We start from the raw sequence: 20,000 nt of genomic DNA, 5'->3' as shown, positions 1-20,000 counted from the left end.
TTTCTTTCCCATCGTTTTCTGATGTGGTCACACGGGGGTGTGGAGTCACAGAGGACTCTGATGTGGTCACACGGGGGTGTGGAGTCACAGAGGACTCTGATGTGGTCACACGGGGGTGTGGAGTCACAGAGGACTCTGATGTGGTCACACGGGGGTGTGGAGTCACAGAGGACTCTGATGTGGTCACACGGGGGTGTGGAGTCACAGAGGACTCTGATGTGGTCACACGGGGTGTGGAGTCACAGAGGACTCTGATGTGGTCACACGGGGTGTGGAGTCACAGAGGACTCTGATGTGGTCACACGGGGTGTGGAGTCACAGAGGACTCTGATGTGGTCACACGGGGGTGTGGAGTCACAGAGGACTCTGATGTGGTCACACGGGGGTGTGGAGTCACAGAGGACTCTGATGTGGTCACACGGGGGTGTGGAGTCACAGAGGACTGATGTGCTGCGGTGACATTTGAGGCTGTGGCGCCCTGTAAGGATGGAGAGAACATAGAGTGCGTGGCTTCCGAAAGAGCTGCGGAACTATTCCGTTACAGTCGAGTGGGGGAGAATAATGGTCGGTGTCATAGGTAAACAATTACAACATGGTGAGTCACTTTTTGGAGTAAGCGCAAAGGGAGATCATTTCTCCATCTTAATAGGTCATTTCCGTTTGTCTTCTGAGTGCTATTTCACATGTTGCCTTAATCAGGGTGGTCCTTTTAAAACGAGGGCAGAGAGAGAAAAACACGTAAGTGTTTTTCAGGCAACATTTTGCTCAAATAAAATGATGTACGGATTGGATTTTGAAGAATTCCTTGCACTTTTCTCTTCCTCTCCCCGTCTGTCTTCTCAGCGAAGCTGTTGTCCACTTCGGCACATTGTTTTAGTCCCTGTTTTCCAAATGACGGTGTTGGTTGGATCTGCTGAAAGATGTTCCTTCCATCAGGGGGTTGTGATGTCATTGACAGTGTGTGATTCATTAGGATATCAGTGTACTGCGAGTGACAGAAAGACTCTGATTAACAAGCTCTCTGTTTCTCTCTCTCTCTCTCTCTCTCTCTCTCTCTCTCTCTCTCTCTCTCTCTCTCTCTCTCTCTCTCTCTCTCTCTCTCTCTCTCTCTCTCTCTCTCTCTCTTCTCCCTCTCTCCCTCTCTCCCTCTCTCCCTCTCTCCCTCTCTCTCTCTCTCTCTCTCTCTCTCTCTCTCTCTCTCTCTCTCTCTCTCTCTCTCTCTCTCTCTCTCTCTCTCTCTCTCCCTCTCTCTCTCTCTCTTTCTTTTTTTAAAATTTTTATTTTTTAAATTGAGAACCCCCGTTGCTCCAAACGACATTTCTCTCTCCCCTTCTCCGTGTCTCTCCCTCCCTCTTTCCTCCTCTCGTCCTGTCGAAGATGACGGGAGTCACAGGTGTGTGGCAATAATTACACATACACTCAGAAAAATAATGTCATTTCCCCCCATTTAATAAGTTCCCCTGTAAAATGCGAGGGGAACGCATGAGGAGGGGATGCTTAAATCTTATCTGATACACCCTCCCTAACTTAATCATCTGGCTCTTAAGAGCAGGACTCGGGCAGCTGAGGCTCCGTAATGTGCATGCAATATGTGTGTAAAATGATATGCTTTAATTTTGAGCCCACTTTAAGCAGCAACAAAACCTTGTTTCTAAGGGAGACATTTACATTTATAGGGGGAGAAAAAAGCTGTTAACTATTTAATTCCTGCCGTGACAAAGGACATCCGTTTTGTCTCACAGTTGTGCCGTATATTTCATATTTAGGTGAGCATTTCCTCATGGTCATGTCTGTGTTCTATGATTTGGTGTACATCACTGTACACTATTCTACGTTTGATTCAAATAATGTACCTCTTAGAAAAAAGTCATTGCAGTCAGTATAGGCTTGATGTAGAATCATTACATGATTATAATCAACGCAGTTATGATTATGGGTTTATTGTGATTTAAATGCGTTTGAAAGATAGGGTACGGCTGAGCAGTGGTGTCTTGGAGCAGCACCATCTAGTGTGTCAACAACAGGTGCTACCAGAGACCGAGAGAGAGAGAGAGAGAGAGAGTGAGTGTGTGTGTGTGTGAGAGAGAGAGAGAGAGAGAGAGAGAGATATGAGAGGTGGGGCGGGGGGGGGGGTAAACTTCAAAAAGCCTCTGACTCAAGCTGCCGCTGGCCCTGACCACTCCACAGATGCTTTTGTTCATCTCTCTCGTTCTCTTCTCCCCCCTCCTCTGTTCCCTGTGTCTTTGGTGATACACTGGGAGCGAGGATATCAAAGTAGAGCTGTCTGTTAAGACTTCAAACCAGGCCCGTCCGTCAACCCCAATCATATCTGCGCCTGAAACGGAAGACTCCGACTCGAGTGGAATATTTGATCTGTCCTCTTCAGGAGGATCAACAGTCAGAAATGCCAGTGAGAGTTTAAGAGGGGGGGAGGATGCGGGCACTGGGGGTGTGGGGGGGGGGCAGCCATGAAAACACCACTTGACTTCAGAAAGGCCAGTCTGTGGACATAAGTCAGACATGTTCTCCTCAATACCGGAGATATATATTTAAAGGTCTGACACATGTAGCTTGTAGGGTACGAGGCCCAGCAAAACCTTTTCCTTTTAGCATCTAAAGTCAGAGCCTGTTGAGAAAGGTCCTCGTTCTAAGTGTCATGCTTTTTCTCATTGAAAGCAAAGCCAAATCCATATCTCTCTCTCTTTCTCTACCTCTCCCCCTCCCCCTCTCTTTCTCTACCTCTCCCCCTCCCCCTCTCTTTCTCTATCTTCATCTGCATCTCTATCTGGATCTCAATATCCCTATCTCTTATCTATCTGCCGTGCCTATCTTTCTTTCAGTCTATCTATCATCCAGTTATTTATAGACATTGATATGTGTTTCCAGGAGGGCGGTATAGTTAGCTCTTAAATCCCCTGTCTGTGAGATCAGACTACATAATTACCTATCGCATTAAGCCTTTTTTATATCCAGGAGACTTAGGCCTCGCTCTTCCTCACATAGGGCAGCGCTGTGGCAGCTGGTGGCATTAGTGGTACAGAGTAGGCCCAGGGGCGGCATGGCTTGACGGGGACTAACAGACACTATCCCACATTCTGTAGGAGGTGGTCCGGATCGATACTGCCGTAGGTGGAGTTTTTTTGGGGGGTGGGCATCTTGTTTGGTTGGATTCGGTCCCCAACGACCGTGTCGATCCATTGAGACGGCCTCCTGTCTTCATGATATGCCCTCACCACCGGTCAATCAGTCGGCATCGTTCTTCCAAGACAAAGTACAGCCAGGCCACATCCGTCTCCTCATAACCCTATCCCCGGCCCTCACGGCTGTCGCGGATACACCCCTCAAATCCTCTTGTGGGCACGTGTCATGCTGCAAGAACAGACGCAAGGGGCTTATATCTTTCCTATGACTAGTCAGTCGATTATACATTAAGCCCTGGTGAACGCGGCGTTAGTGTATCCAGTAGCTTTCCACGTGTTCCAGGAAGAGCCAGATTACACACGCAGTGGTCTGACGGTGGTCAATGCTAATCACGCCACACTATATATACTGTAAGTCCCTCTCTCCTCATCCCTAATGATATGACGTAATTAGAGCAACTCATTTATATGGTAATTGGAGGCATGGCAACTCACAGAGCTGCTTATGAGCACACCGTCACCCTTCACCCGCGCAGGCCACCGTGTACCGGTGTCAGCAGCACACCGTCACCCTTCACCCGCGCAGGCCACCGTGTACCGGTGTCAGCAGCACACGTCACCCTTCACCTGCGCAGGCCACCGTGTACCGGTCACCCTTCACCCGCGCAGGCCACCGCGTACCGGTCACCCTTCACCCGCGCAGGCAACCGTGTACCGGTGTCAGCAGCACATCGTCACCCTTCACCCGCGCAGGCCACCGTGTACCGGTGTCAGCAGCACACCGTCACCCTTCACCCGCGCAGGCCACCGTGTACCGGTCACCCTTCACCCGCGCAGGCCACCGCGTACCGGTGTCAGCAGCACACTGTCACCCTTCACCCGCGCAGGCAACCGTGTACCGGTGTCAGCAGCACATCGTCACCCTTCACCGGCGCAGGCCACCGTGTACCGGTGTCAGCAGCACACCGTCACCCTTCACCCGCGCAGGCCACCGTGTACCGGTCACCCTTCACCCGCGCAGGCCACCGCGTACCGGTGTCAGCAGCACACTGTCACCCTTCACCCGCGCACCGGTCACCCTTCACCCGCGCAGGCCACCGCGTACCGGTCACCCTTCACCCGCGCAGGCCACCGCGTACCGGTGTCAGCAGCACATCGTCACCCTTCACCCGCGCAGGCCACCGCGTACCGGTGTCAGCAGCACACTGTCACCCTTCACCCGCGCAGGCCACCGTGTACCGGTCACCCTTCACCCGCGCAGGCCACTGCGTACCGGTGTCAGCAGCACACTGTCACCCTTCACCCGCGCAGGCCACCGCGTACCGGTCACCCTTCACCCGCGCAGGCCACCGCGTACCGGTCACCCTTCACCCGCGCAGGCCACTGCGTACCGGTGTCAGCAGCACATCGTCACCCTTCACCCGCGCAGGCCACCGCGTACCGGTGTCAGCAGCACACTGTCACCCTTCACCCGCGCAGGCCACCGCGTACCGGTCACCCTTCACCCGCGCAGGCCACCGCGTACCGGTGTCAGCAGCACACCGTCGCCGTGTTACTACACGTCCAGTCGCTGTGGTCTTTCAGCGGTTCTCATGACAAGCCCCGTAAAGGGACTGTAAAGTCAATGCAGTTGTTTCAGAGGAGGCCTGAAATAATGTAATATATATGACCACAGTCTTGGATAGGATAGGATAGGATAGGATAGGGAAGACATGTACACTCACATATAATCCAGACACGCGTAGCATCAGCTTGACCAGTGTTCTCTAACAGGACCAGTTATTCACGTGCCCAAGGGAAGGGAATCTCAAATATAGACATCTTTAGCCCCTACAGTTTCTTTTTTTCTTTCTCCACTCTGCAACTCGTCAATTACGGAGACAAGAAGGAGTGGATTTGGGGATGTTGCTGTTTAGGGGTGGGAGGTTGTAGGGGCGCGGATGCGGTTGAAATTTGCTCTGCATCTGCTGCTGCGCCCCATGAAAGTGAAGAATATACCGAGTCTGATTTCCTGACGTGCTCCGGCAAGCCAGCCCCTTAGGAACCGTCTCCAGGGACTGTTATTATTGAGAAGGAAGGTGTATTCGGGTGTGTATGTGTGGATAGATGTTCACGTGTGTGGGGTCATCGTAGTAGCGTTCAACGTGAACAAACAATCAAATGAATACTTTTCAATAGCACACAGATCTGGTGAGGGGGCGGGCGCGGGGAGTCGGGGGGTAACAGATGTCCACACAGTGGCTGATAGGACAGCACTTCACCATCAACACGTGTTAAGTGACAGTGACGGACAGCAGGCAGTCTATTTAATAATTCAATATATTTTAATATTTCTCTCTCTCTCTCTCTGTCTGTTTTTACACTGACGGCAAAATCCAATTCCGCGTCAAGGTTACGATTACAAAAATCTGCATTGAATGTGCCATCTTCGGGATGGAAAATACTGACATAGATTGTGGCTTTTGTTTGTCTGTTCATTTCTTTAGTATGCATGTCTGTATGTTGATCCTGTATCTGGGTTGAGTAATTAACATGGTGATCTACTTACACACAAACACACAGAGATACTGTACCATACCACTTATATATACCAATGGATTTTCAGGCCCGTGCCACCACATTCCCAAGTGTTTTTCTAGCAGTTTCTTTTTTTTGGGGGGGTACTGTAATCAGATGACTAAAAAGGCAAAGGACAAGATGGTAGAGTAGACACAGATCTTCACATTTCCCCAGCACAACGATTCGGGTAACTGAGCCTCAACTGACCAGAAATGATTTGCCTCTGTCTGTTAGACACGTAATGGAGTCATTTAACTAGTCAAATTAGGAGCTGCAGAGATGCCGCATGCTTCATTACTGGGTTCCAATGGGCACCATTTTACATTTACGTCAGGAATCTTTTCAGGGCAAATTAATGCTTTTATTGTCTTTGCGAAAATACACCCAGATGCACCCAGGCTCGCCACATCTAAAAGACCAGCGCCACCTAGAGGTCAGAGAGGGAACTCCAACCCAGCAGAGTGGTTAGGTGAGGTGGGTGTCATGTCTAGATGACAGTCCGTCAGTCCATTCTTAGATACAAACTCTAAATCAGAAGCATGTGATGGAGGATGTGTTCACCAGCGTGGGAGATCAAACTCTGAGTCTGTGAGCGACAGTGCTGAGGGCTCTGGCACCTGTCAACAGGAGTCTTTGACACGTCTTGTCTACAGACAAGAAGCAGGCTCCGTCCAGAACACAGTCTAACCACGTTTTTTGGTTTCTACACTATTTGTATTGGGCATGTGGTGAAGGTTACCACACGATCAGTTCTTTCCATCCAAATCATTATTTAATTCAACTCTGGATTTGATTAAATCACTCGGAGAAGTTTTGAGTTCTTTAACACGTACAGGATGCACCTCAGTTGATAGACTGTTGTGGTGTTCCAGCAGTGAGTTCTACCAGTGTCCATGGAGAGAAATGAGATGTGGAAGTACATGAGGAAGCTGTCGGTTGCTGATCTACATGTCCTGTTGAAATCCCATTAAGAGAAAAATCACTAAAACAATCTACACGTCTTTAATAAGATTTTTAAATGTGTTTTTATTTCGATCAAACTCAGTTCAAACGTCTGCTTGTATCCTCATCTAAGCGCTCTCTTGGCCCATTGTTCTCTACCGCTTGCATTTATGTTATGATAGATTGGAGCCGTATTGTATTATGATGATTGACAGACAAGGATGTTTGTGTGTGTGTTTGTGTTTGTATGTCTTTTTGACTATACACACACCGCCCTAGCCCCCCCCCTTTCCAGACCCTGTTGGGTGCTTGACATTCTGTCGATATCGTTACACCCAAAAGCTGGACTGTTTGATCCCGTGTTTGACTGGCACGCTTTGAGCTAGAGAGGCTGTGTTTACTCACTGCCACAGAGCCATGTTTCTCTCGCCACTGTTTAACGGCGTCCGCCCGACCACCCAAAGTTCACTCCTGTCTCTCTGCGATAACCCACAGTCCAACCAGACAGTCCGCCTGCTCAGTTTCATACGTTGATATAAAAGCATGTCAGATCCCTGCAAAACAGATAAGAGAACATGATGTGATACTGGGGGGGGGGGTTGAAATAACCTAAACTTAGAGTTACTCCATGGATTCACTGATCTCTCTATGGGTCCCGATTCCCGTCAGTCGAACAGTCACCCCCTCCTCTCTTTATCTCCTTTGTCCACAAAGAAAGGAGAAGAGACACATTCTCAATCTTCTGTTGCAGTATTGTTTGTATGCTGGCTGTTCTATATTGATCCTGAGTGTGGCTGGTTATCTTTGCATGGTGGGCAGTTATGGATGAATACACAAAGCCTTTCATTTGGACAAGGGATCGTTGTGCCGTCATCCTCCCACGCCTGGAGAGAAGCGAGAAGGGGGTGAACGGCATCCATCGAGGTGTCTTCCCGTCATCCGAGGGCACCACGTTAGTATGAAAGAAATATCGGAGCATAGTTGCTTGAATACAGCACTTAAAATGCCTATACTGGACCTTGATCTCAACATATTTGGTACATTCATTATGGGATGGATATGATCCGTTTTTTTGCTGGTACGGTTCAGCTGGTAGGGTTAGTTCAACAGTGCGTTCCTGGCGGTCACTCCCATAGTTCCAGAAGGTGCTCCGCAGGACTTTACCAGTCTCCCTAGGGGTTCCGTTTGACCTCGTGAGTTAAAAGGAAGCAGCATGAGATTAAGAGAGAGAGAGAGAGAGAGAGAGAGAGAGAGAGAGAGAGAGAGAGAGAGAGAGAGAGAGAGAGAGAGAGAGAGAGAGAGAGAGAGAGAGAGAGAGAGAGAGAGAGAGAGAGAGAGAGAGAGAGAGAGAGAGAGAGAGAGAGAGAGAGAGAGAGAGAGAGAGAGAGAACCATAGAGAGAGAACCATAGAGAGAGCGGAGAGGCAGAGAAATCAGGGAGAGAGGGCTTGTGATCAAGAGAGTAAGGGGAGGGGGGTTTTAACGTCCTCCGCTCTGACAGTTGTGTGGAGTGACATCTTGAGGGTTCCTGTCCCATCCACTTCAGGCCACTCCTAGGCTGGCCTGTACAGCCCAGTGTTTCCCACAGACCTCTGCACCAGAGGCTCATAATTACTCTTAAGAAGGTAATAGTGTAAAATGAATGCAGTGCTCTCTCCCCGAGGGGAACAAAGGAGCCTTATTATACAACCTCGTCAGCTCTCCTGTGTGTCTCAGCGCTGTACAATCACTGTTTTCAGCAGGATAACCAGCATGTGGTAAACGGAGAGAGAGAGAGAGAGAAAACGACAAAGGAAAAGTGTTTGTCTCAGCCATCAAACGGCAGTCTCTAAGTGTAACTTCTGCTCTTAATTTGTTCAAAAAAAAAAAAAAAGATGTCTTCTCCGTTCTCAGTTCTTAGCAGTTTGTTTAATTTATTTGAGGTGTAGAAACACACAACACACACGCAGGCGTGCGCACACACAGACTCGCCGCTAAGTCGAGAGACGTCTTCTTATTGGGGAATCTATCAATAAATCAATGTGACTTTAAACACATTTCCCCCGTGACATCTCAGAACTGGTAAGACCTGAACTAATCTCTGTTGAGGCTGTCGGAGAGCTTTGAACAAAATCTAGTTGGCATCTCTCAGCAAGGTTATTTGTCAATGACTTATAATCCCAGGTACATTTCCCGGGTTTTATATTAGAAACGGATAAATGGTTCTCATGTCTGATGTTTCTCAGCCTTGGGAAAAGAGAGAGAAGGCTAAGGAACAAAAAGGAATGTTATGGATTTCGCTGTCAAAACAATGAGAGGAGTGAGTGATCAAAATAGGATGGTTTCTGTATTACCTTCAGACTTGTTTCTGCATTACCATCCTGGAAATGAGTCAACTACTGGTAATGTTGATCATATTTTATAGTAATGAAATGTTCACCTCAGAAACTAAGGAACACTTTTCTTGTTGTTGAGCTGTCGTATATGGTTGAATCAACGTTGAGTCCGCGTCATTTCAATGAAAGTACGTTGACCCGACGTGGAATAGACGTTGAACTGAAGTCTGCGCCCAGTGGGTCCTTTCTCATCCTTATCTCAGTCATGTTGTCTACCTGTACCGTAAGAGACTGTCCACACCAGACAGAGCGTCATGCCCAGAGCAAGTGCTCCTCTTGAGGGTGTCACTACCTTGTCTCGTCCCTCCAAGGGCACGGTACTGGCCAAGAGCAGGAACAATCATCACCAAGACTTTACCTACTTGGTCATTTATGAGGACTCAATTAGAAGAGCACACAAAGTAATGATTTTGAAAAGCGCCTCGTCTGTGTTGTGAAATTTGATGTTCTGCCTTCTGCTTATTAGAACTGCTACCCCAGATTCATAAACAGTGTTTGGAGATAAATAATTGATATTACACATTATCGCTCCAGAGTGAAAGAGATGTTTTTGACATTGTGAGTTTGGGTAGGGGTGCATTTCACTGCAGAGCCTATACCCCCCCCCCCCCCCCCCCCCACACACACACACACACAACCTCCTCTGAAAAAAAGGAGAGAACTTTAACAGGACCCGTCCCCTTGTGCAACGTTCCTCGGTGATCACATCTTTACACGCCAAAATCTTTCTTTGATTTGCCTTCGCTCTCCGAATCTGTTTCCCTTTTCGCACAGAACCTCACGGAAAACTTTTGCCATATCTGTCATCTCAAAACGGAGTCTTGGTCTCAGATGAACAGTTTTGATCTTTCTCGACTGTTTACGGCCGCGTCAAGTGGGGGGGAAAAAAGACTTGCCGTAAGTGCTTACACCAGCACTAAATAGTTTGACATCTTGCTCTCTAACAACGTCTTTAAAGTAAATAAAAAACTAAACAACGGCCTAGCCTGCAATTAAACTGTAGATCTGAATATGACATGTTTGTACCGGAGTGATTTCTCTTTGCCCTTTTCCTGTATCGTTTTTGAAGGGATTCTGTGTGTGTGTGTGTGATGTTGTAAGGGCTGTGTCAGATCACAAGGGGACTGTAGCCTGGTTTTAGATGTGGCCAGTGTTGATAGCCTCTGGTCACGGTTGCCTTAACCCCTCCATTCTCACTGAGTGCTCAAGGCTAGACAGTGGCGTTCATCCACCGCTGGCCGAGAACTTCATCCACCTTGAAGAGGCTGCCTTTCACACAGCCTCCACAACGCTCTGCTACACACGCACTTTGAGAGCTCAGTAAATAGGTGATACAATTCCACCTCCGTTCTCCCACACTGAGGTCCCATGTTCCAGTCTGACTGAGCGGGGCCGTAGGAAGCATCCTAGTGGGAGGAGCTGGTCTAATCATGAAGAGCAGCAGGGTGTCACTGCTTAAGGCCTGGGGTTGGAGATGCTGTACTTTAGCAGAGGCTAAGGTTTCGCCATGCAGGCACAGGAAGTAAGACCAAACAGTCTACTAGTGAATAGCTTCAGATGGTGTGAAACTCAATGCCCAATGTAGATGTATAGGGAAAGGGGGATACCTAGCCATTTGTACAACTGAATGCATCTTCCGCATTTAACCCAACCCCTCTGAATCAGATAGGTGCGTGGGGCTGCCTTAATCAACATCCACGTCTTTGGCAACTGAGGGAAAAGTGGGTTAACTGCCTTGTTCAGGGGCAGAATGATAGATTTTTACCTTGTCAGCTCGGGGATTTGATCCTGCAACCTTTCGGTTACTGGCCCAACGCTCTAACCACTAGGCTCCCTGCTGCCCCTGGCAGGTTAGCCTTTAGGGGTATTAGACTATAATTCTCCTGAAATTGATTTGGACATCACCATAGCAATAACAATCTGTAGTTGGTCTTGCGTAAGGTAAAAACAGTGATGCCCCCCCCCCCCCATTTAAAGAAGCTGTAGAACTAACAACCTGTGTATGCGAAACGTAGTTGCAGAAGAAAAGCTTCTGTTTTTTTCACTGTCTCTGTTACTGGAGCTGAAACAGTGAGCCTCTTGCAAGTGCTGGCTGACCATTGCAGGGTAAGAGAGGGAGGGAGAGAAAGACTGAGCCGGAGAAATGGGGGGCGGGAGGGGTGGTCCTGGAAGGTTTCGTATATCATAATTATCCCGTTAAGCAACGGCGGGGTTCCCTCGGGAATTATTCTTAAATGGAGGATTTGCAACGAGAATGGGTCAGAAATGCTTCCTGCAAGCAGGAAATCCTGTTTTCATTTACATAATCATATCACCACTTCTCTTTGGTCCCTTCTTAAAGGCGGATGCTAATTCACAGCCCAGCTTTTGTAGGTTTAAAGCTGTTGTTCTTATTCCCCCCAATACGTGGCCCCTTACTGCCAGAGCTTCTCTAAATCTATACTCACTTTTTTGACCTCTTACTCTAAACATCTTCTTTGAGCATGGAGTTGGTTTCTTTTGGCTCTTCTACCTCGAGCGCATATGTGAAAAACAGAAACAAAAATAAAAGTTGATTCATGAATAGCGCCGTCTTAATTGAGACCCAGTAAGAGTAAGTAGCAGATGTTATACTGGGAACTGTTGAATCATCAGAGACCAGAGGAAGTCTGCAAAATCATATTAAAAAAAAAAAAGCCAGGTGCTTGTGATTTTCCATTGCAGCACACTGTGGCGATGTGGGAGGGAAAAGGAGGAGGAGGATAGGAGAGGGATATTCATCCGGAAAGATCTACAGAGAGAGTGATAGTGCCAACACACTGTAGCATTCAGAGACATTTCTGGTGTCACCCTACTGTTTGATCTTGCCCATAAACTCTCTTTTGTCCTTACTACGATTATTCACTGTAGAGCTTGTCTGAAAAGACGTATTTCTGGATCACTGTTTCGACACACTAAATGCTGTTGGTACTTTAACAATCACGAGTGTATCCAAGGTTTAGGATGGACACATAGAAAGTGAAGTGTTCTGTCTGCATCTCCCTCCCTGCTCGTCTGAATCGTCATCACTGAGCACGTCCCAGGTCTCCAGCTCTCTCTTGCCTTCTTTTCTTATTTTAAACTCCTGTCCCTGATCAATTAGGAACCCATCTTATGTTGCTGTGTGATTCCTGACCTGGGAAGCGCCGTGTTTCAGCGGCACGGCAAACAGGAACCTGTGATGCCTGTGCTCTCTGTCTACTAGTGGAGTAGGGAACCTGTGATGGCTGTGCTCTCTGTCTACTAGTGGAGTAGGGAACCTGTGATGGCTGTGCTCTCTGTCTACTAGTGGAGTATGGAACCTGTGATGGCTGTGCTCTCTGTCTACTAGTGGAGTATGGAACCTGTGATGGCTGTGCTCTCTGTCTACTAGTGGAGTAGGGAACCTGTGATGGCTGTGCTCTCTGTCTACTAGTGGAGTATGGAACCTGTGATGGCTGTGCTCTCTGTCTACTAGTGGAGTAGGGAACCTGTGATGGCTGTGCTCTCTGTCTACTAGTGGAGTATGTGATGGCTGTGCTCTCTGTCTACTAGTGGATATGGCTGTGCTCTCTGTCTACTGTGGAGTAGGGAACCTGTGATGGCTGTGCTCTGTCTACTAGTGGAGTAGGGAACCTGTGATGGCTGTGCTCTCTGTCTACTAGTGGAGTAGGGAACCTGTGATGGCTGTGCTCTCTGTCTACTAGTGGAGTAGGGAACCTGTGATGGCTGTGCTCTCTGTCTGTACTAGTGGAGTAGGGAACCTGTGATGGCTGTGCTCTCTGTCTACTAGTGGAGTAGGGAACCTGTGATGGCTGTGCTCTCTGTCTACTAGTGGAGTAGGGAACATGTGATGGCTGTGCTCTCTGTCTGTACTAGCGGAGTATGGAACCTGTGATGGCTGTGCCCTCTGTCTGTACTAGCGGAGTATGGAACCTGTGATGGCTGTGCCCTCTGTCTGTACTAGTGGAGTATGGAACATGTGATGGCTGTGCTCTCTGTCTGTACTAGTGGAGTATGGATCATGTGATTGCTGTGTTCTCTGTCTGTACTAGTGGAGTAGGGAACCTGTGATAGCTGTGCTCTCTGTCTGTACTAGTGGAGTAGGGAACCTGTGATAGCTGTGCCCTCTGTCTGTACTAGTGGAGTAGGGAACCTGTGAGGAGGAGCGCAGTGACAGGCCCACTGTGGAGGATTAAAGGCCCACTCTGTCTCTCTCTCTCACTCTGTCTCTGTCTCTCTCTAACTCTCTCTCTCTCTCTGTCCTCATCTCTCTCTCTCTCTCTCTCTATCTCTCTCTCACTCCCTCTTTTTCTCTCACTCTCTCTCTCACCCCCCCCCCGTTTCTCTGAAGTGACAGACAGTGTCATTCTCGTCACTCAGAGGGGACCTCGTCCCAGGCTGACAGGGTCGCTTCAGCGTTCCTCTCCATTCCCACCGCAGCGCAACGCCACACAAAATTAGTAACCAGATATGGCAGTGGCCCGATGCTGGTGCGAATAATACCACACACTCGAGGGAGCCCAGAGCTGTGAGATTAGCACAGACAATTAATACAAGACATGCCTGCGAGAGGGCCTCTGAATATCTTTATGTTGTTTAAGCCACTACGACTCGAAAACTGAAACTGTCCCTGTGTGTCAGTATTCGAGCGAGTGTGTGCGTGTTCATGTCTGTGTGTGTGTGTGTGTGTTGCGGAATTGAAACCCTAATTTTGACAGGTGTTTTGATGTCATCTTTCTTTTTTTACAGCCCCGAAGTCGTGTACTGTACAGTAGCTTGTCACAGACATACTTGTCCATTGACAATCACTGACAACGGTACTGGTAACATTCCCGGCCTGTAATCCATGTGTAAGTGAAGGAAGGAAGTGTGTGCGGTCTATGTAAGCACAGCTAGGCCCTCCCTGCGTACGGGCTTGATAGAATAAAAAACATAATTCATACTCAAATGAGGCCTGATGAGCACAGATGACCTCACCTCTTCCTGTTGCCAAACAAAAGCTTCATTTTTATAATAGAGACGGGAGGGAAATGTGGAGTACAGAAGATCCCTGGCTCGTCCCACCATCCAGAATGTGCCCTCTACAAAGACAACAAAAAACTTTTAGCGACAGCCTTTGTTTGACCTTGTTAGCGCCAGCGCATTTGGGTAATCTGTGCTTAATTATTTTTTTCCCTCTCTTCTACATAATACTACAACTTGTGCTCAAACCACAAGCATTTAAGACGTGGCATTTTTTTTTATTTTTCTTTTTTTTGCACATTCCAATGCCATTATGTTACATTGTTGCCGAATAAAGGCTGGTGTTATGCTCCCGCGGTAAAGGGCAGAAGTGGACGGAGTTTTTATCTGCTGAACGAATCAATCAGGATTATGTCAGCTGAAAAGAATCACAGACAGCAGTCGCCAGTGTGTGTGTGTGTATTTTAAATTTTGCTTATTTAAAGGGGAGCTATTTGTTGGTCGTGAATACATATGGGGGTGACTGAGACGTCATTTCTCGGTACAGAGAGGACCTCTTCTATTTATTTTATCCTCTGTGGGAGGATTGGAAGGGTGCTCATTATCATTTCAGCAGAAATGATTAGGAGATCAAATAGAGATCGAATGCCATTTCCTTCCATTAATGCGGGGGGTTTAGTGCGTCTGTCATGGCATGGCTGTCCGGCTGCCTGTGGGAAAAAGACAGAGGGAAGAATGGACGAGAGGATTAAGAGGGGACCGGGGCTTGGCAAGGGAGTGCAGGGCTATTCATTAGCAGGGCCCAAAGAGAGGCACACTGACATGCAGAGAGAGAGAGAGAGAGAGAGAGAGAGAGAGAGAGAGAGAGAGAGAGAGAGAGGATGAGCCTTGAGCAGTAGCTCTACCACACAAAATGGAGGGTAAAGGCAAAAAGCAGTGATCACACGGTCAAGTTTGCCCTCCACATTGTGCAAACCTACTCATGCAACACTTTGTCCTGCTTTGAGACTCACACGCGTTAGGGTGAGGGTCCTGCCCTCTGGGGCCACATTCAAACAACCCTCCTTAATGTTGGGCCTAACAGGCTGCTAATGCCTTGCCAGTCACACAACCAACTCTCAAGTCACGACTATGACATAAAAAAAAGAAGTGCCATTTGTTTTGTCAACTTAGGCTGAAAATGTGACTGAATGTTAGAATCGGGAGTTGGGAGTAACTCTCTCGGTGTCCTGCGATCTGTGAGTTCAAATCCCTCCGCTCTGGCTCAGAGGGTTATTTTCCTCATCAGAAGCACTGAAACCGTTGCGTACTTCTTCCGTCTGAATAGCCATTTTCTCTGTATTGTATTTATGTATTGAAAAAAAAAAAGGTAATAGATCAAGCACATTCCATTATTCTCTTATAAGATCATTAGCAAATATAATTAGATATGAAAGAAAGTAATTTGGAAAAGAGGGGGAAAAAACGCTATCAGGCAAAGAAGACAGATTGTTGCATCAGAGTGTTTGGGCTTAAATTGCTCAGCGGAGGTATTATCTATCCAACCATCTTCTTCTCAGAAATAGTCACTGGGAGAGGGAGGGAACTCACTCCAGCCCACTGTTTCTCAGCCAAGACCTAGCTTCTTCCTGTACACCCATGTCTCATACAATACCTACGGGTAAAGGAGGAATAAATCAAATAAATAACATCTAAAACAACAACACCTACATTGTGCCATTCTTTAAAAAAAAATATACAATATCAGACCGAGCGGAATAGGCCCCTTCCCTCCTGCATATATGAATTCTCCTTTTGTACTTTTGTCTTACCTAAAAAAGGAAACGCAAATCTTCTTCCTTGATGCAGTATAGCTGGGAACCAATTCATTGTTGCCACTACCACAATGTAGGAGTTTGTCACTGTTTCAACATGGTAGTGTGCTTTCTAATGGGGATCTGAGCAGAAACAGCCATAAACACAAAATCCTCACTCACCGTAAATGTGCTTGTTTTCCTTCTTTAGTGGTGCTTTAAGGGACGGGGGTGGATGTGGATTCCTCTCGTCTTTTTGAATCGCAGCAAATGGTATTCATAAACATCCTGTATTCATTAAAACCTTCTAAAAATATGATTTGGGTGCACTTCCTCGTGCTCAAGCGGTGGTGTGTGCTGTTCATATTTACATATTTATAAATACTGGGCTGTACAATGAGGCCCTACCTTTGCCAAAAACAACACTTTTCTACTGTCGCCGGATGCCTGGGAGAGAACAAAGGCCTCAGAGGCACCTTCAATGGCAGTACTCTATGTAACTGGCTGCTTGCCAGCCTGCAGCACACTCAAATGTACATAGGGCCAGGGTGTCAGTCACTTCCGTGGCTATTATGTTACAGCTAAACTCAAGTCTCATGCAGTCAAACCCACATCATTAGAGGACTAGGTTATCTGGGGGAATTACTTCTCCTGCTTTAGTTTTGGCCTCATCAGAATTACAAATATTCATTTCCAACCTTTACATGGAAATAACAAATACAGAGCTCAACACAATGTGAAATAGAAGCATTTATACTGTTTTCCATAGTAACTGATTAGCTTAGTCTTATGTAGTCAGGTGAGAGACTATGCTGAGAGACCCCCACTCGAACACTAGTATTTCCCAAGGCAGTTTACAACACATGCTCTCAGTCTTGTGTTAGGCCATTGTTCTTGTCCTTGTCCGTCCACCTATTCATTTATGCATTCTGTTTGGCATGACACATGTATTAACACAGGGTGGATCCTGGAGCTATGTGTCCTCTTACCATATGCCTGGGTTTCGAGGGCCCTCTTCTCCGGTTAAATGGCCATACTGACTGTTATCTCACAGTTTACCAGTAGATGGCGACCTCACCCTTTCAGCATGTTCAATAGTCCCATTGACTACGGAGCGTTTTTACAATTCATTGTAAAATATATACGTTCTCATACAAATAATGATCGAATCAGTTGTCACAGATATAGAGAGTGTTGCTGACCTGATGCGGTTGTTTAAATTGTAGCGTTTACCCATCCCAATATAATTTGTTTGCATAATACATGTAAGGCTTTTCCTAATGGTAGGATTCCTTACATTATAATGATAAAGTGTTGTAGACTACAGCATTAACCAGATAGTTTTTGTTTAAACAGTATTGACCTGGTATGATAAGCAGTAGTTGTTTTTAAGATGACACACACAAGTGGAATGTCAACGAGGTCCTTGGGTTGGCTGGTGAGGTGCATCTGTTCTGCACCCGAATGGGAAATTAAAACTGAGAGGAAGTTCTGAGGAAGCCATAAAGTTGGCCTGGAAATCTCCCGCTCGCAATGGCAGTTGTTTGGGGAGAAGAAATGTCGTGCTTAGATAATAACATTCCAGGTGGCTTTAGTTAATGAACAGTGAAAATCAAATATGGAGCTTAAGCTGTAACTCGTTACTGGAAGTTATTATTATTTTTTTTCAAGGGAAATCACGAGGAGAAGCCACCCTTGAGAGACCAGATACTTTTTATGCAAAGTAAAATATTTCTTTGTTTATTAGGTGGACTACGACAACATATTTAGTTTAGTGGAGGGAGGAACGTTTAGTCTGATTCCTTATTGAATGGTTGACTAATGATAGATTGATGCGTGAAGCATAGATGTAGACATAGAATGGTATAAACCAACAGACTGTTCCGTCATATTGCCATGTAAAATGCACACATGACATACGCAGGCTTAGTCTGCCATCTAGTGGTCAAAGTTGGCTCTGGCAGCATTTCCCTTAGACTGCATCACACATACAGTACCATGCAGACGAGGCTGCAAAATGATGGACAGAACAGTGATGCTCTCTCTTTAAGAGATTAAAGCAGTTGTGTGCAGCATGTCTTTAAACTCCCAGCGATGGTTGTTTTCATTTGTTGATGCGTCTGGCACAGGATGTTTCAAGTGTGAATTATGATCGCTAATAACTAGGGTTCTGGTTGTACGGCACACCCACATCTCCACATCTTCCGACGTTAATACCAGATAAGCCCGGAGAGCTACTTTAATTATCTTTAGAATCTTCACCTGCCTTTTTCTAAACTGTTTGACGTAGGAGTTTTAAGCGAACGTACACTGCATCGTGATTTGAGGGTGACGGTGTGATTGTTTCTTTAATACAGAAGAGAGTAGGTGTCAGCGATATTGTTCTTTGGGAAAACCAACGGATGTTTTATCCGTTTTCAGTGTTCCGTTGCTCTGCGCCGACTCTTCATTTCATTTTGGATGTCTTCGCCGCGACAGCGCAATCAAATAAACACGTTTTCATTTCATTTAGTTTCGTGACGCCACTTTAAAAGAACACGACACGGAAATGCATTCAGTAGATTTCATTGCCAAATACATTTCTCACGAAGTTGTCGAGGGAATGAAACGGTGAATGGAAACAGGGGTTGTGTTATTTAGCGCTCGCATTGTTTCAGAACTTCAAGATAAGAGGGTTTTAAATGTCCGGGATTCAAACTTGCATTCTAATTGCTTCCTTCAGTTCGTTATCACACTTATCTAGCAAACAAACTTGCTTGGAAAAAGTATGGAAATCCTTTTACTGCCAGTGTCTCATACCATTTTTAATCTGCAACCTTTGCTAAACACCTCACAACCTCACCCCTGTGTCCCTGTTAGAGTCCTAGCCTACATTTGAACTAAGTTTAGAAATGTGACATTTTAGTCATCGCAATGTTAGAAGTTTGTCAGCCGTACATGTGTAATGCTAATGCTAATTGTTGGTTCCAGAACAGAATGTCAGTTTCTGTTTTGCTCCTACTTCACCCTATATGATGTTGGTTACAGTAAGAGGCGGCCATTTTGTGTGTATAACTGCTATGCTATGTTTAGTGTCAGAATGGTTGTGTTGTGGCTGTGGTGGGGGCCGGGGCAGTCGTGTTAATCTGCGTTTGTTCTCTTAACTGTAGTTCATCTGTGGGTAGGAGAGGAGGAAGGCCATGGAGCCCTGGGCCCCGCGCTGACCCTCGACCCTAACCTCGCGCTGCCTAACCTAGCTGACACTGAGACGCACGACGCAGCCTCTCTTAACAGAGACTAACTCCCGCCCGAGCACCCGGCTGGAGCAAGGCAGGAACATGATGATGGTGATGATGAAGGAACACACTATATCAAAGACTTTATTTAAAACATGCTACCATCAAACAAGAGAAGTCATTCAAAATGAACTATGAAGGAGTGTTTCTGCCCTGTGGGAGGATGGAGAGGAGACTGAGAGACATACCTGCTGAAATGACTTGTAGAGGCCACTGGATGTGACAGACAGACAGACAGTGACTTGAACCCTTCTGTTTCCTGTCCTCTCATGGATGACTCCTCCCTCCATCTTCTGTCTTCTTCATGTCTCTCCTTTGATTTGATGTTTTTGATGAAACTACCTGCTAAATGACAGTACCTAACACGCCCCTACTATGACACATTCCTTGATCCAAGATGGCGTCCATCATTTACAAAAAAAATGTGATAATATTCCGACTGAACTGTTGTGCTGACCCTGTGCTTCACCTGTACGACAGACTCTCTCTCTCTCTCTCCTATCAGACCCAGTACAAAGACAGGTATTCAATGACCCCTGGGTCACAGTAATGGTATTGTCCCTGGACTGTACCATTCCCACTCTCGTCCTGCTGGAGCTGTAGCTTTAACTCGCTCCTTTTGACCGGACCAACCATCTATGGAGACCAAGCACACTTATTGCCACGCACATTTTAGTTGCTATTTTCTACCCTGTTTCAGGACACAATGCTCTGTGTGTCAAAAACAAAGTAACAGAGAGAAGAAGAAAAAAGAGGAAAAACTAGAAACTAAACCTCGAAGTATGACATACTCTGACAATCTCTTCCTGTGCTAGCTAACTAAGAGAGAGCGGTAGTTTTCCCGATAGGATGGGGACGTTAGTAGATGTGACAACGAGAAGAGAAAGCCTGAGCATTGTACAGTACAGTGTGATGATGGGCAGAGGACTGAGGATCCTCACCCCATCCCCGTAAC

General features: G+C 46.8%; 1 protein-coding gene across 9 annotated transcripts in view; it reads left to right on the top strand.

Annotated features, from left to right (window-relative positions):
• Positions 1-20,000, top strand: part of LOC124035841 (zinc finger protein 536-like) — a 206,448-nt gene that overhangs the window by 163,497 nt on the left and 22,951 nt on the right. The window contains exon 5 of one of the 9 annotated variants that reach the window (XM_046349632.1): positions 18,920-20,000. This exon is cut by the window's right edge and continues 1,037 nt beyond it. The exons of the other annotated variants lie outside the window; for them this stretch is intronic. Coding sequence (XP_046205588.1) covers positions 18,920-19,050 — 131 coding nt within the window. The 3' untranslated portion in view covers positions 19,051-20,000. The remainder of the gene's footprint in view (positions 1-18,919) is intronic. 9 annotated transcript variants of the gene reach the window in all.

The sequence above is a fragment of the Oncorhynchus gorbuscha genome, linkage group LG05 (genome assembly GCF_021184085.1).
Source record: "Oncorhynchus gorbuscha isolate QuinsamMale2020 ecotype Even-year linkage group LG05, OgorEven_v1.0, whole genome shotgun sequence".
Classification (NCBI taxonomy): Eukaryota; Metazoa; Chordata; class Actinopteri; order Salmoniformes; family Salmonidae; genus Oncorhynchus; species Oncorhynchus gorbuscha.
Note: the sequence above shows the minus strand (reverse complement) of the source record. Positions and strands in the feature narration are given on the sequence as shown.